At 46.6% G+C, this 17207-nt stretch overlaps 1 protein-coding gene across 3 annotated transcripts in view; it reads right to left on the reverse strand.

Annotated features, from left to right (window-relative positions):
• mctp1a (multiple C2 domains, transmembrane 1a) overlaps positions 1–17207 on the reverse strand; it is a 98904-nt gene that overhangs the window by 38265 nt on the left and 43432 nt on the right. For all 3 annotated transcript variants that reach the window (XM_068310416.1, XM_068310418.1, XM_068310417.1), the window contains 9 exons: positions 16996–17160; positions 16782–16912; positions 16177–16363; positions 11349–11442; positions 7022–7124; positions 6244–6346; positions 5536–5637; positions 4937–5011; positions 2910–3029 (listed from right to left, as the gene is read on the reverse strand). In XM_068310416.1, the coding sequence (XP_068166517.1) occupies positions 2910–3029; positions 4937–5011; positions 5536–5637; positions 6244–6346; positions 7022–7124; positions 11349–11442; positions 16177–16363; positions 16782–16912; positions 16996–17160 (1080 nt within the window). The remainder of the gene's footprint in view (positions 1–2909; positions 3030–4936; positions 5012–5535; positions 5638–6243; positions 6347–7021; positions 7125–11348; positions 11443–16176; positions 16364–16781; positions 16913–16995; positions 17161–17207) is intronic.

Consider the following 17207-nt stretch of genomic DNA (forward strand, 5'->3'; position numbering starts at 1 on the left):
CAGCTCGCTGCCCTCGCCCTTCCCCGAGCTTCACAAAGCTACCTCTATTTGCTCCCAATTCAGGGCCCAATTGCAGATAAAGTTACAGCAAATTTGTTTGGAGGAAGAGCTGCTGAGGCCTGCCGTCCCCGGGGCAATAACAGCCTTGTCTTGCAGGGGCCGTGGGGAGAGCTGGCAGCGGGCGGGAGAATAGAACCCAACACCGCCCGGCCCCACAATGGCCTCGGCTCTCCGGGAGGGAAAAGCAAAAAAAAAAAAGGGAGACGAAGGGGAGGGGAGGGAGAGATAAAGAGGAACAGGGATGGATGAATCGATAGGAGGAAGAGGGACTCGGCTTGCAGGTGTGGAGACAGGAAGCGGGCGCTTAACCCTCGAGACTGGAAGGAAAGAGACACCAAGACCCACCCACCCACACGCAAAACACACACACACACACACACACACATGCGTGCATCCACACAAATACACAGCCACCACCCATCATGCAGGACAGGAGGTAACTCCAGTCCTGTCCATTGTGCCAACGCCTCGGGCAAAGCTGCCACAGCGGCTGATTCACTGTCGGGATGGGGCGTGCAACAGCAGCGTGGGTGTGAGAGAGGAAGAGAGAGACAGAAAGAGCGCATGCACACAAAGCACACACACACACACAACACATACACACTAATCACAGCTGCCAACGATGAGCGAGGTGTACATGCGACTGGCATTGCAGACTCGTGCAGAAGGAGCGTAGGGAACCAGGGAGGAAATGTCAAGCGGGTTTACGGAGGGAACATGGTTAACTGACAACTGCACTTTGATGCATTTTCACACTCGCAAAAATCCCCCCTCCCCAAAAAAAAAACCTACAAAAACACCCTTCCAGCTTTCCTTAGCTGTGGAGAAGAGAACGCACGTTTGCGAGTTTACAGGTTGGATTGCCAACGACTCCACCTCTGTAGCTACAGCTGTTTGGGGAAAGAAAAAAAAAAAAAAGAAGTTTAACATCTGCCTGGAAAAACAGCCAGAGAGAAGCACACGCGAACACACACACACACACACACACACACACACACACACACACGTCCGTAATCACACGCAGACGCACACCTTGGTTGAACGCACCACCTTGGCCAGATGGCCCCCCATAAAACCCCACTTAAAGAGATGAGCGAAGTGATTAAGAGGCCTCTCAAAGTGAGGGAGAAATGAAAGAGGGATGAAGAAATGGAATGGAAGGGAAAGGGGGGAGTACCTGTGAAGAGCTGAGGCCCTAAATACTCTGATGCTTTTAGCTAAAGTGCATACTCCTACGATAACAGACTCCCAAAAGAGCTGGGGCGGGCACAATGACACCTAAATTTCAGACTTTCTGCAAACTATAAAACGTCCTTGGCCCAGAAACATCCTTTATCGTCTGAATACTTTAAATTGAAAGAAGTACAATGAGAATATCAATAGTTGGCACTGTTACTCACAAATGGATGTACTATACACTGTTTTCAAAAAGGGTGAAAAGCTATACAAGGTAAGTGTGTTTGTGTGTGTGAGTGTGTGTGTGTGTGTGTGTGTGTGTGTGTGTGTGTGCCTGCACGGAGGCGGCGCCATCCTGCTCGCCGTCCTCCCTCGCTCTATTCACGTAGCTAGGCAATTGTGAAGTGACCTTGTTTTCTGTGAATTCCTTGACATTTTCTTGTCTGACATTTTCATTTATTTCTAAAAGATAAGACACGAGGGCTTGCACGCCGCCGCTCAGCCTCGCACCAGAGAAAACGCAAACGCGCACGAGGTTGCGCGGCTGGGAGGGGTTGGGTTTTTTTTTTGCACGCACAGAAAATGTGAACCGATCAATACTTTGTCTCTTCTGACCTGTGTCGTGCGATGACACGGCGACCTGCTGTACAGACACACTTAGGTGGAGCGTCTGTGGAGATGAAGCTGGTGTCAGGCAGCCAAAGGCCGCTAATGTCTAATGTCTGCCTGTGGAAACACTTAGCGCCCTCCGACGGTAACGGGCTAGGGCCCAGGGAGGGCGGGGCGGCTCCACCCGTCCTGTAGCTGCTTAAGTCGGGACACTAAACCAGACGGGATTAAATGCCTGCCCTGTCATCTTCAGGGCAGGAAACCTCCGTGCAGCCACTCAACGCCCCGCAGGAGAACGTCTTCTACTGATAGCTCTGCTGTCCAATTACACTTCACCTTTTAATACCAGGCAGAGATGACAGGAAGGGGGGGGGGGAGAAAGAGAGAGAGAGGAGTGAAAGAAGCTGCCATTTCCACTGTCGGCAGGAACAGCTTGTCACTCATCAAAAGAGAGTAGCAGCATTTTCTAAATATTTGGATGTCTGAGGGTCTCATTTTAACACCAAGTCTCCTCTGATTCCCAGCAACCGAGTGTCAAAATAGACACACGCCATGTGTGGTTGTATGTTTAATACAAAGACAGGAAAAAAAAAAAAAGGCTTCGCAGAGACTATCGTACTAAAGATATGGGAGTGTGTTAGTAACAGTTTGCAGTGGGAGTGACAGTGTGGTGATGTACTTAACTGTTGAGGCAACAGTCTCTCCTGGTGGAGTGTGCAATTACCAGCAAAGGATCCGTCCTTTGTGAGCAGAAATACGTGCGTGCATGCAGATGTTAAGCTTAATATCAAGTACGATCGAATTAATTATTTGGCTGATTTTCAGCTCAAGTCAATGAGTGTCGGAACGTGTTGATTGTTTAATCCCATTCCAAAAGTTTTCCCGATGATACAACAGTTGGTTAATCCCGTTTAAATTTCTCCGATGATCTTTGATCCGCGTTAAATTCTTGATTAACGCTCCAATAACAAAACTGAGTGATTCTACTCCCCCTAAAACGATAAATCCAATACGTGCTAAATGCTCAGATTGGTAGTAATGTGCGTAGCTGCGCTTTCACCTACCACGAAAGCACAGATGCTCCTCTGTGGAGAGTCCCATTCGAAGCAGCTGTTGATGTAGCAGCCCGCGTTGATCAGGAACATGATGCAGCGTCTGACGCGGTTGAAGTTACGTAACAGTAGCTACGAAGAGAGGCCAGGGCAAAAAAAAAAAAGAAGAAGAAAATAAAAGTTAACATTGAGAAAGAGAGTGGGGTCATAAACAGAGGAGGTGTCACAGGTGGAAAAACAGTTGATAGTGGGGCTTGTTTGTTTATTTCTGTGCTGTGATTTTATGTATAACTGATGACAATTTGTTAGACAAAGTGAGAAGAGGCAGTTTAAGAGGTCGTTTTTTGTTTTATGTTGGTTTTAACCTCCGACCCTGCAACTGTGACCTCCTTTTGGCTCCAACGTCACAGCAACACACTTACGCCACGGCCTTGTTTTCTATCTTTGCACAGATCCAGATGTGGATCAACGCCCAGGACAACCGGTCCCTTAAAGCCACTCTCCCCCCCGGTGATTGAAAATTAAGTAAAATAACAACAATTTACGGCGCCGTTCCTGGATTCTCCCCCCTCAGGGTCCCCGGTGCGTTTCACCAGATAAGAAGCAAGCTAGCTAACTGCTGCCCCCCCCCCCCCCTGGGCTGCCAGCCATTCAGAGAATAGCATAACAGCAGCGTGGCACCACCCAATCAGGTCACCACCAGGAGAAAGCGCTCCCAAAGGATAAACCGTCCCTGCAGATCGCCGCTCGGAAAAAAATTGTAGGCCATTATTTTACTCTTTGGGAAAATGACGTGTGTGTGTGAGTGTGTGTGTGTGTGTGTGTGTGTGCCATGCGTGTGCGGCATGTGTTCGTCGAAGCCCATTGTCTGGATGTTGTGTGTGTGTGTGTTTCTGGGTGGATTTGCATGCGGTTAGGGTGCCTGGGCCGCTTTGATGCCAGCAGAAAGGAGGATTCCTCCTCCTCTACGTATAATTATGTGAAGCTTTTTTGTTGCCAAACTGCAGATGACGGTACGGTGTCCTGCTGGGGACACACAGACCCCGAGGACAGCGAGAGTGTGAATCATCCATTTCCACGTTCCTCTGCGTTTGCACTTGATGTACAAGCTGTACTCTTCTGGGCTCATTATTGCAATAAAGCGCTTTGATAAGAATATTAAATTCCTCATGAATTATTTCAAAGAGCCTTGAGTTATTCCTTAAAAACATTTAGAAAAGAGGTGAAGTCATTTATTCAGTCAAAATGTCATAATTACAATTAAACGGCTTTCTTTGGCAGGCGTTTGGTGTGTATTCTCTTTCCTTTTTTTTTGGTGTGTGTGTGTGTGTGTGTGTGTGTGTGTGTGTGCGTCTGCACGCTAAGCAGCGAGCGACAGCGGGGAAGCTGCTGCTGCCGCACAAAAGAGGCCTCACGGGGCAATCCCCTCCGAAGCGGCCCGGTGACATCATCATTGCGAGACGCTGACATGGGTCATCACCGTGAGTCAGAGGTAAATGGAGATTCGGCGCTTGGGAGGGAAGCGTCAAGTGGGACGGGAGAGGAGGAGAAACGGCGACGGAGGGATGAGGGAAAAGCTGGTGTGTGTGCATGTGTGTGTGTGTGTGTGTGTGTGTGTGTGTGTGCATTGACTGCTGAGCCCAAACGGTCACTCATATGACATGTGTGATGTGGGCCAGCCCCTACTATTCAGCCTTTTGTGGCGCCGCCACACTGAGCGGCGTGACAATGAAGTGCAAAGCAGCAGTGGCAAAGAGGGCCAACTATAAGGATGGCCAATCTACTTATGCACCCCAGAGCTGACAGCTTGACATTTCTATTCACCACTCAGAGCGGATATGGTGAGGAGGGGTGGGGGGGGGGAGACAAAATGCTGTTTTTCCTTCAATCACGCTGTTGTATCTCGCCCACGCAGTTGTTGTGTTACAAGACGCCACTCTCCGGGCTCGTCGACGCCGCTCAGGCCGGTAAAAAAAATAAATAAACGGTGGCGGATGTTGAAAAAAAAAAAAAAAACGAAGTCGCCGATGACGATGTACCTGTTTGGACACTTTAGGCTCCTCCTCGATGTACTTTTGCTCAATGGGGATCAACGTCCTGAGACCGGCCTTCACCTGGAGGAAGGAAGGGAGAGAGCACAAAAAAAAAAAACGGTGAAAGTGGAAGAACACGGATTGAACGTGACGGAGATAATCTGTGTCAGGTCAGTTTGTTTTCATGATGTCAGAGGCTAGAGAGAGAAAGAGAGAGAGAGAGAGAAAGCGGGAGGAGACGGCGGTAAGATGGCGGCCGTGGGACACACACACAGCGATGGTGAACGGGCAAACAAAGGCTGGGGGAGAGTGAGTCTTCGATAATTAAAGCCAAAACGAGGACGAGGGACAGGGGACAAGGGATGAGATGGAAGCGGGGGGCTGGGGGGGGGGTGTTGGGCGGGTGTGGGTGTGGGGGGCAACCAGAATGAAGACAACAGCCTTGCACAGGGAAGGGTGATGGTGATGGTTGTGGTAGTGTGTGTGCGTGTGTGTGTGTGGGGGGGGGTGTTAGAGAGAACAAGGAAGGGATGGATTGGGAGTAAAATAGGGGGTTGGGGTGGGGTGGGGGGAATAAAAAAAAAAAAAGCAGAAGAAAGACTTACAGCATTAAAAATCACGTCTATTTCGAGGAAGATGACCCCTTTTGTTGGCCCTGTCAGCTCCTTGCTTTTCAAGGCGTAGGCTTTGCGTTCTCCATTTTGGATCTGTGGGAGAGGGACATGACAGGCGTCTGTCTGGCAATACCCGGCTGAATCGGCTCCCCGGGCCACCTTTGAACCCCAGCTGCTGGCGCTGACAGGGAACCCAAAACAACTGTGGCAACTCTGACAAGTACCTGTTCATTACCCGCCGCAGCTCGGCTCTGTCAAACAGAAATTAACTATCCTGGGGAATCACACCGTACAGCGGAGCGCCCATGTAGACGACACACACACACACACACACACTTCCTTCACAGGCTAGCTAGATTCTTTCCAACAAGAGAGAGACGCTGTTCTGTCTTTCTTTTTGTCTCAATCGCTCCATCCCTCCATCAGTGTCATCCTCACATCAGCCCTCACGTCCTTTTCCTTCTCACCTATCCGTCTTTTCCTCAGCCTCCCTTCCATACCACACCCCCCAAACCCACCTTCCTGTCATCTCTTCCTCTTTGTGAAATAAGAACAGTCTCATCTGCGTAGCTGCAAAAAATAACCTCTGCTTTTTATATCTTCCGTGGCGTGTTTTCATTCTTTTCCGTTCCTCCTCTCGCTGTTATTCCCGACGGGAAAGACAAAAGGGAAACACAGGAATCCGTTTCTCTCGCTTACGTTTAGCAGAGGAATCGCCACTTTTCCCAGGAAGTCTGCGCTCCTGTCGCGGTCCTCATCGTAAACGGTGACCTCCAGCACCGAGTGGATGTCCTTCACGTTGCTGGGCCACACACACACACGCATAAAGACGACAATATCAACATAGGTTCTGAACACATCCACAATTTCATTTAAATATCAACGCAGATAGCAGTTAGAATATGCTATATTTGAACTGCAGTTACATGAACCTTAAACAGGTGATACTTCTCTACACTCCTGCAGGAGGTAAGAAGAACCAAAGACGTCTCATCTTTTGAAAACTAGGCTAGCGGAAAAGATGGCTGATGCACAGAAAGGAGGCTATGAGAAAGGCACGCATTCAAAGAAAGACTTAATTAATCCGTCCCATCACTGGGAATTCACGAGTTTGTATTCCTGAATGAAATCACTTCACAAATACAGGAAATTATGCTAACATTTAACTATAGCCTCACTTTTCACATATTACACATCTTTTCGGGGAAGGAAAATGTGATAATGTGTTAACATTTTTTGTTTTATTTCAAGAAAAAAAGTCTTCATATTTTTTTTATTGCCAACACTTACAAAAAAAGTACATCCAGTGAATTTTTTTATTTTTATTATCAAAGCTCAAGATTGGCAAAAATTATTTGAAAAAAACTTCCGGTTTAAATTTATAAAAATTAAAAATAAAAAATCACTTTTTGTTCCTTCTGTCTTAAATTCTTAACATTGTTTTGTTATTTTCAGCGTTATGATTAAAATAACTCACAAAGTGAAGACCTTGTTCCACTCTGGGTTGAGGTTTTTGTAGACTGTGTGTGTCTGCAGCCGGTCATTGCTCAGCTCCACCACACAGAACGGGTCGCTCTTACCTTCCAGGCACAAAGACAGGCAGAAAGGGACGACGACCTTCTGAGTGAGACACTGAACTTTTGTCATCATGAGGCGTCAATGAAAGCAGGAATCATAATTCAAGCAGCACAACATGTTCACTCGTAATATGAAGACAGATACAGTGCAGTGTCTTATACACTGGACTTATCAGAACTGTAATAATATGATTCTTTCATTTTTAGCCCCAATGCAGTACATATCATAAAACGGTTTATCAGAGGGATTGCTGCCAGCCTGTTTTCTATCAACACCCTGCTAACATGGCCGAGTGGGAGATAAGCTCCGGGACAACTGTGCCCTGGGCGGTCAGGAGAGGATGGAGGGGTGAGGTGGGGGGGGGGGGTGATGTGGTTCTGAGGGCCGAAGAAGTTCAAAAAGGGAGATAAAGAGGAAAAAAAAGGGTCACGATTAGTGATTCCAAGCCAGTAGCATGAGACGTGAATGATATAAAATAAAAAGGAAGGCATTTCCTGGTGATCCATTCTGCTTTTTATTCACTGAGTTTTAGTTAAAGGTTGCTAGAGTGTATGGGTTTTTAAGCACTATTACATTAATAACATAAAAATATTTTTTCAGATGTAGATTAATAGGATAAAATATTTGGAAACACTCAAGGACGACACCTAATTTTATTGGAGCAGTCTGAAGATAAAACTGAAGATCTTGTTATATATAAAGATATGGTTTGCCATAAATCGTATTAATTAATGTTAATTCTTTCCAACAAAACTTTCAATTCAGAATTTACGACAGTTATGTAAGAGAGAGATATATAGAGAGAGAGATATGAAGGAGTTATACCCTCCTCCTGAGAGCAGAATACTGTAGAATTAGACCCCAAACCAGAAGCGTCCTATATATTCTCCATTTGTTTACTGACGTCTCACATTTCAATGTCTTTGTACACAGAACGCAGTGAGCCCAGCTCCCCATGCCTGCCAGCCCACCTCCCTTCCATTTCCTCAGAATGAACTAAAAAACAACAAAACTCTTAATTCCGGCTTTGATCATTATTTCTTATTAAAACTGTTGGGAGTCGCCGCGCTGTTTGTTCCAGCTTATGACTTGAAAAGGCTGGGTCAGGAACGTAAAACATTAAAAAATAAATATATAAACGTCCCACGTGAATTCCCACGGAAAATATTGAGCATGCTGAAATATTAGCAAAGAGGCAATGTTGCATAATCAAACTCAATAAAGTTGGGATTGAGTTCAAGGCCCTCCAACCGCTGCTGCATTTGTGTGTGTGTGTGTGTGTGTGTGTGTGTGTGTGTGTGTGTGTGTGTGTGTGTGTGTGTGTGCGGTGTGGCGGGGGGTCCTTCCGAGAGGCGCGTATGCGAGTGTCATTGATTGGCGTGATTTTCTTCAAATGTTGTGACAAGGGCAGGACATTTAGTGGGAGTGTAAAGTAAATGTCACAGTGATCAATGCCAAGCCGTAGGTGTTGCCTTTCATATCTGTTTGTGGCGCTCTATTGACGTGGGGCCCTTGAAGTGGATATTGACAGCTATGACTCCTACAATGGGAAACAAGATCCATTAAAGCAGACAGGAGGCGATGGACTCAAGGGGCTTTTTCTCAGCGCCACTTTCTCCATATAGTTTGTTAGCAGCGTAAATTGCGCGTGGTGCACGAATGTGCACAGGAATATATTCGGTATCCTTCCGGTCGTTACAGCTATATCATAATCAAATCAAGTCTGATTAAATCTAAAAGCAAATTAAGAATTGGAATGCACCCCCCCCTGGTTTCCCTCTCATTTTCCGTATTTTAATGACACAACCGGCTGCGTCGCGCCGGAGTTCTGTCTCCGGTGATGAACTTTCACCCCATTGGCCGACGGCACTAGAGGCAGCTGTCTGAACCAATTACACGCTCGGGCATCGAGCGTCACTCAGCGACCGTCCAGGTGAACCTCCAAGCGGGGCTCCTCCCCTCTCAGGCTCCGGCGTGTGTGGCCCGTAGATAAGCGTGGAGGATGGATGCGGTACAGAGAGGGGGAGGCGAGTTGTAATTACCTCAAGACGGCCAGTGAGGGCTTTGTGTAATCACACTTACTTATGATTCGGACTTTAAACTATAAATAAAGCTTTTCGTGTTGCATTTAGTCTCCTTTTTTTTATCATTACACAAATTCATCTCTCGTATTTCTCCATGTGTGAAATGATGAGGCGGGAAATCAACAATCTACACTTTACTGACAGGATTAGTTTTGATGTAGAAAAAAAAAAAAAGCCACGCAGTGTTACTGCTGCTGGAGGTGTGTGTGGGCGTCGGTGTGTGTGCGTTCCTCTTGAAATGTTCTAACTGTATAGCATCCACTCAGCGGAACAAGAGCTGGCAGACAAAGGGATTGTTAGTTTTAGAGACTATTTTCAGTTATCCTACTCGGGCTAGAGAGGAGCTACTCCATAAAAACACTTCAATTAGAGAGAGATGGCCAGGGAGGAGGAGGAGGAGGTGGAGGAGGAGGAGGAGGAGGAGGAGGAGGAGGAGGAGGAAAGACAGGAGGAGACAGGAAGCATGAATGGGAGAGATGGCAAACTCTCTCTCTCTCCCTGACCTTCTCTCTCTCTCTGTCTGTCTGGTCTTCTGTTTCTCTCTCACCTCGTTCCTGACCCTCTCTTGGTCTGGGCTTTTAAAATTGGGTGTTCATGTGGTGAGAGCTCTCATGTGGCTCTTATAGAGCTATTGTTTCTGCCAGTGACACACACACACACACACACACACACACACACACGCACACACACACACGTTACCACTTCACCTACTGTACCCGTCTTTGTGGGGTTACACCGTCTGAAAGAAAATATTTTTTGTGCAATAAAAGACAAAAAGATGTCCCCAAATCCACCGTGTTTTTATTTGAGCGTGTGTGTGTGTGTGTGTGTGTTTCAATTTATAGACACAAAATTGTCTCTTTGTGTCTGAAATTCAAGTTTTCCACATGGCAGGACAACATTTAAGAATTTATATAGAAAAATGTTTGCCTAAAAAATGAAAACGAACCTTTTCTACTGTTTGAATCTCATTCAAAGTGTCCCACGTTATCAAAAACTATAACATGTTTGCTGTGTTTTTCACACATTTATTTGTTTTCAGGCACCACAAAAAACCTGCTGCACTTGCGCCGTGAAGTAAAACTGTAGTGCTAATTTCAAATCACCGCAGGCCGCGGAGACACTGTTCCGAAATCAATCATGTCCTCCGCCGGGACCGGGCAGAGACAAATTGAAAGGCGCACAAACAGCCAATAGACATTCTATTTCTACGGTTTTACTCTTTTGGTTTTTAATTTAAAGGATGAAGCTCAGACTGAATGATGAGCTCCACAACGAGGTCAGGGTGCAAATTTGTGCTCCGAGTGAAATTCAAGAGCCAGAGAGCTATTAGCCCTGCACTCCGGCTGCTCCGGTCGCTCCATGCAATAACCCAAATCAACCAGCTCCACTCTGTATTGGCTAATGGGACTGTGGCTGTTTCAAATGGAGGGGGAGGAAAAAAAAACAAAACTCTTGACTATCTCATTCTCTCTCTCTCTCTCCTCTCTCTCCTCTTTTTCACACACACACACACACACACACATGCACACACACACATACTTTCTCTGTCTACTAGATAATACAGAGTGAAAAACTAGGCCTGTCCACTGTAGACCTAATTAAAAGTAAGAATTAATGGAGAATGGCGGATTCAGAGAGAGCAAGCAGAGAAAGAGCAGGAGGTGGGAGGAGGGAGGAGGAAGAGGAAGAGGGGGGGGGAGAGATTTGTTGGTTCAAATATGTACTTTTTCTCTATTATTCAAATGAGCAGCCTGCATCTTTGCTAAAAATGTAGAGACAAATTTAGCGCCGCGCACAAAGTAGAATTTAACTCTCTGTGAGAATTCTCACCGAGGATCATCCCTTAAACCAAAGTTATGCCCCACTGGAGGAGGAGGAAAATGTGCCCAGAAATTGATCAAAGTCTCGTTGCAAAAGTAATTTAAGGCTAAAAAAGTAGTATCGTAATTGATTATATAACGAGATGCAGGGTAGCGCGCAGTAAAAGAGCCCAAGAAACTGCAAAACAGCAGCAAAAAAAAATGGAAGCTTATTTGTCAGAAGTTATTTTTAAATACACTAATATAACTAGAAGAAGAACTTTTAACAAAGGGTGATGGGTCGCGACCCTGTCATGTGGGTCTAAGGTCACAATCTTACCTGTGACATCCGCCGCCATCAGTCCCTCAGCCCTGATGACCTTCACCTGCACAACGCCAACGTCTTTCAGGTTGTGGAGGGACCTCCATACACTCTGGAACATCACAGGGAAAAAAGAGGAGGGGTGGAGGTCAAAGATGTCGGCAAATTAACAGCAAAGAGAAAGTCAGGTCAATAGCCTGACATTTCATTAGGAAAGGAAAGGGTAGAATATGTCCTTTAACAGTCATTCATTTGAAAATAAAGGCTGGCATTTATAAATGGGTCGAAAAAAGGATTTAATTTCACTTCATTTCGCAATTTTCTGTTGTCTATTTCCTCCTTGTTGGATAAAATACGACTTCAGTGATTATGAGAACACTGAAAAGCTGGGTTGAAAAGTCAAGAACACAGCTTCTGATTGGACGGCAGAATAAACAACAGAAGGCAGAATTTAATATTATTTCCTGTGATTACTGAAGGAGTCAGACGGGGGAGAACGCTTCGCTTTGTTAGCATTTGCTGCTAAGTTATTTTGCTGCTTAAATACGGCGTTATTCCGTGTTTTCACTGCTGTGAGAAAAGAATCCATCACGGCAGTGATGGAAATTTTTATTCTATTTCCTAAAGGTGATTCACTTCCTGGATGTCACTTTTTATTTTTAACAGAAAATGCTGGATGATATTTACTTTAATTAACATGTAATTAATCTCAATTTCTGCTCATAGCTCGGCGTGAACGGCCTCGTCTGATAAGATAACAACAAAGAGATTGTGGCGAGCAGACACGCCCAGCGGAGCGAGACCGGCAGTGATGTCACAGTTAATATCCAACACGTACACACACTTTCCAATGCACACAGTATCCCGACAAAAGTGTGTGTGTTTACACGTGTGTGTGTGTGTGTGTGTGTGTGTGTCGGTGTGTGGGGCAGCGACCTGTTACCATCAGGATGAACGCCGACAGTAAAAGAAGAGCATACCTCTCACACACATGAAGATGCATTTACATACACGGGCAGCGAGCGCCGTGAGGTCCGGCGAAATGAGAGCGGATGAAGAGGTGACGGAATGACGACCGTGGGATGAAGGGAGGCCTGTGGAGATCAACAGCTGGGCCACAACGCATGAACACACACACACACAGACACACACACACACACATAAATACACGCCTTTCTTCCTGCCCAAACACACGCATCAGAAAAACCTACACTGAGGCCAAATTGAGTAGCATGTCAGCGCGTCTTAAAAGCAGAGTGGAAATGCACTTCACTTCAATTTATTTCTCTCTCCCTGGCAATAACCCCTTCCATCCCCACTGGAGTAATTATAATTTAAATTTCAGAGTCAGGGCCAGGCTACAGACTTAATTCATTATTACCAACTCTGTCAGACTCTGCCTGTTTCCAGCGATATCATTGTCCAAAAGCTCTCTAAAGGAGATGAGAGGGGAGAGCGTGCGAGAGAAAGAGCGAGGAAAACGGCATTGAACGCGAAGAGAACGAGAGAGAGAGAGAGAGAGAGAGAGAGAGAGAGAGAGAGAGAGAGAGAGGAGTGCTCTCAATTTTGAGGCGTGATTTCTCTGAAGATACAGCTGCTTGTTGTGATTATCGGGGAGCAGCAAAGAAGAGAAGAAGAGTCGGAGGCGACAAAGGAGAAGAGGAGGGCGAACTAATGGCCGACGACTTCTTGTGCCAGCGTTCAACGGGACAACAAGACGTCATGGTGATAATCTCACTGGGAATAGGAAGTTGATACCGACCGGAACACGGAGTAACAAATGTTGGAAAGTCTATAGAATCCCTCGGATATGCTTGGAATCTCAGATGCTAAATGTCTAATGAGATATGTAAGGGGGAAAAAATGTGTTTTTAAAGGCATCACAAACTACTAGATGTTCAAACGATGTGTGTCGCTATGGGTTCCATAGCAACACATACAAAACAAAAGACACGCAAGAAAAAAACCAAGCAATGAAATCACTTTTTAATGTGTGGATGCAAAGATATTTCTTTACCCCCTACGTATTATCCTCACTCCAGTCCTTCATCCTCCCTTATCTCACTTCCTGTTCGGGTTGCATCGCCTCTGAGCGATGCACCGGACTGGGTGGAAGTGGCACTGCAAATGCGTGTGTGTGTGTGTGTGTGTGTGTGTGTGTGTGCGTGCATACATTTGGGCGGATGCTGGAATGCCACCACTTCAGCGGAGGTCACCATGTCCTCCCTCTCTCATGCACCCATCTTGCGGCCACCTTCGGCCAATTAAGAGCCATTAGTGTGTGTGCTCTTTTGCCGTCATAACGCATAAATCTCTTCCTCTCCTTCCTCCCCTATCTCCCTCTCTCCATCTCTTCTTCTGGGAAATAGTAATTAGGGATGAAGGAAAGGTTACGCCGAGCAATAGTACATTTGAGGTAATTGTGTCTAAGTGTATTGCACCGTGTTGCATACATCTCCGTCTTCAGCTGCATTCAAAGTATGTGAGGAAAAATCATGTGTACTCCTTCAAGTACATCCAAGCGGTACATGCTAGCCCACACACACACACACACACACACACACACACACACACACACACGCACACAAAGGCATCACAATGCAGACGAGCCGGAATGAGAGAGACATTAATGAGCTCTGCGCTCGCATCAGATCCCAGCACTCAGGTGTCTGTTATCTGCTTTCTTCAATGGACACAGATTGGGATGAGGCAAAAACACCTGCCAAATACGGCAGTGACCTCATTGTGACCACATAATGTGGTGGCGCATGTGTGCAGACGTGTGTGTATGTGTGTGTGTGTGCGTGTGTGTGTTCTGGGGTTTAAAATCGACAAAGTCGTTTCCGATTGAGTGCACCTAGATGAACACCTACAGCTTAAAGCTATGGTGTGTGTGTGTGTGTGTGTGTGTGTGTGTGTGTGTGTGTGTGTGTGTGTGTGTGTGTGTGTGTTCTTTCCTGACGAGCAGGGTGGGCCACGCCGCTGACAGTTGGGACAGGAAAAAAGATTTCAATTGTCTCCTTGTTCTAATTCTCATTTGTGAAGGTATCCGCTATTTAAAGCTGTGATGATGACAGCATGGCGCCCGCGGCATCGCCTCTCCACCCCCTCCCCCCACACCCATACCCCCACCCCCCCATCTTTTATTAGATGGATAGCTCAGGAGTACACTGTTTTTGCACGACTGTGTGTGTGTCTATGTGTGTGTGTGTCTGTTTGTGATTAGTGGTTGCAGGCTCGTGCTGGACAGCTGATTTTAAGCTGATAAAACTAAATGTGCCCACACACACACACACACACACAACGGGCAGATTAGTGGGCTTTGCGCGGCGCTGTTAAACGTTAGTGGCGGTACTTGGACTTATCAGCGGCCTGTGATAAGGTACAACTTTATTAAATTTCCTCAAATGAAAGGCGGCCAGTCAGGGGAAAAGGAATATGTTAATAGGTAGAGACTATTCAAGTCTTCTCTCGCCGACCTTGCTGCGCCCCTCCGTCGGCTACCATCCCCTGCTTTTTCCTCACCCTCTATCTCGCCGTCCCCTTCATCTAACGGGAGGGCCGGAGCGGCGACTAGACAAAGAGCCGGGGCCGCCAGGACAGAGGCAGGGGGAGGCGTGGATGAAGGAAGGAGGCGAGGAAAGATGGGAAGCAAAGGAAAGTAAAAACGTCTCGCCTTCAGCCGAGCAGAAAAACGGGGTCTGAGGGAGTTGTGAGAGAGGTGAAATAGCTTTTTCTTTTCATTTTACACGCCTTCCTTTGCCGGCGCAACCCTCATCCTTTACCTCTCGCCCCCTATTACGCACACCCACCCACACAAACACACACACATGCCCCATCCTATTTCGTGTTCAGGAGAGGCACAGCGGGCGTGTGTCTCAGTCCTAGAGCTCCCCCCTCTGATGTTGAGCGGTTGCTGCAGCACAGAGCGGCGTGTCCGACCTCCCGTGGAGACCCAATAAGGCGCCGCGGCCGTCGGGTCGCTTTGTGGTGACAAGGTTTGGGCCAATGGAGGCTGGGGACACACCGTTAACTGAAAATGGAACGCTTCCTGCAATCGTGGAAAGCACAGATAGCCACTTGCGTGCACAATAAACCCACACATACATGCAAATTAACTAAGTGGTACTCAAGGGGAAATGGGCTCCTACAACTCTCCTAGACAATTAAATATAATGGGTACAATGATGATTACACAAATCATGTCTTATTATTATATTTACTTCAGTCTTAATTAAACTGAGAGCATTTTGTAGCCAATATCTCACATTTTTTTATAAAAATGAGTGAAACCAAATATAGCCTCAGCGTGTTAGCGCTTAGCGTTCTGTAATGGCCATCTCTGATGGAGATCTACCAAAAGTGTGTGAGGAGTGAAGATGACTGCGTGTGAAGGGTTAACTAGGCTAAGACAAAGACGTGGGAGCCATTGTGTTGAATGGAGGCCCTCAGGAGCAGATGGGGCCCTTCTATTCGATCTCAGCAGCGCCTATAAGAAACATCCCTGACCTTTTGACCTTTACCTTTCTGTCTTCTTTCGCCTTTCCCTCCTCAAAACTTCAAACCACAGCTGCAGCTCGGTGGATTTTATATCAAATTTCAGCGCATTGGCGAAAAGAAGACGCTGTTCCTGATGAGTTTGCTTGATTATTTGAGATTATTTAAACTTTTTTGATCATCGGAAGTTCGACGGTGAACGCCCGAGGGATGCAGCCGCCGAATCGGATGTGTGATCAAGCGAAAGAACAAAATGTGACTGAGTGGAATTTGTCCACAGAATGAAAAAAAATAAAGACAACAGGATGAATTAAAGTCTTTAAAATGTCTCAGTCTGAAGCAGACTCACATATCTCTGCGTGATCTGGAGTCTCTCGTTCGGGTCGTCCAGCATGTTGACTGACAGATCCGAGATGGAAACGGCGGCAGAGGCGGTGAGCGTAACCAGCAGCACCAGCACGCCTTCGCCTTCTTCCAGCAGCAGGTCCAGCTTGTGCGTGTGCTCTTTGCTGAGCAGCGACAGGTCAACGGTGCACCTGAAGTGCACACGTAGGCACAGAGTTAGAAACATTTTGCAGGGGGGGAGCTGACGGTGCTGAAACAACAGGCACAGAGTTAAAGAGGAAGCGAAGCTGCAGAGAACAATCAGGACCGAACTTGAGGAAACGCTAGCGTGGACCTTTTTTTGGGGGGGGGGGGGGCTGAAGTTTGCAGGGAAAAAAATGTCTTTAAAGTCGTAATTATCACAAAAAAAGTGAGTAAAAGCACAGAAAAAGATCTTCAGTTTAGCTTTAGAAATAAAACTTTCACTTCATTGAAGAGTTCTCATCTCATTAGGGTTCTTTTACACGTTGCATGAGGTGCGGCAGAAAACATCTTGACACAGTCTAAAGGAAGTGAAATCCTTGCAACTTTTTTCTCTGGTATAAAGGAAACTGATGAAGACCGCCGCACCTTCCCATGAAGTCATCCTTCTTGCCGGAGTCTTTGTCCCAGACCGTGATGTCCACAAACCCCCCCTGCTCCTCATACAGATGGAAGTCGAACTGCTCTCTCCACTGGGGGTTCAGCGTTTTGGGAATCGTCTGAATAAATAGGAAATGGAAATACGTTGTGTGTTTTTTGTGTAAAACGTTGCAGATAAACCGTGCACTGAAAGCGTGTTTACCTTGCTCTTGTACTTCTGGTGTCCCATCCGGAATTTGACGTACGGGTCGCTGAGGCCATTGGCGTCCATCGGCTGGAGGCCGCGGCCTTCGATCAGACTGATGCTGACGATGCCTCGCCACAGCTGGGCTTTTCTGTGTACGTCCGACAGACGCATGCTTTGATACTGCAACACACACACACACACGGAGAAATTAACAGACGCATACACAC

The sequence above is a fragment of the Antennarius striatus genome, chromosome 3, assembly GCF_040054535.1.
Source record: "Antennarius striatus isolate MH-2024 chromosome 3, ASM4005453v1, whole genome shotgun sequence".
NCBI lineage: Eukaryota > Metazoa > Chordata > Actinopteri > Lophiiformes > Antennariidae > Antennarius > Antennarius striatus.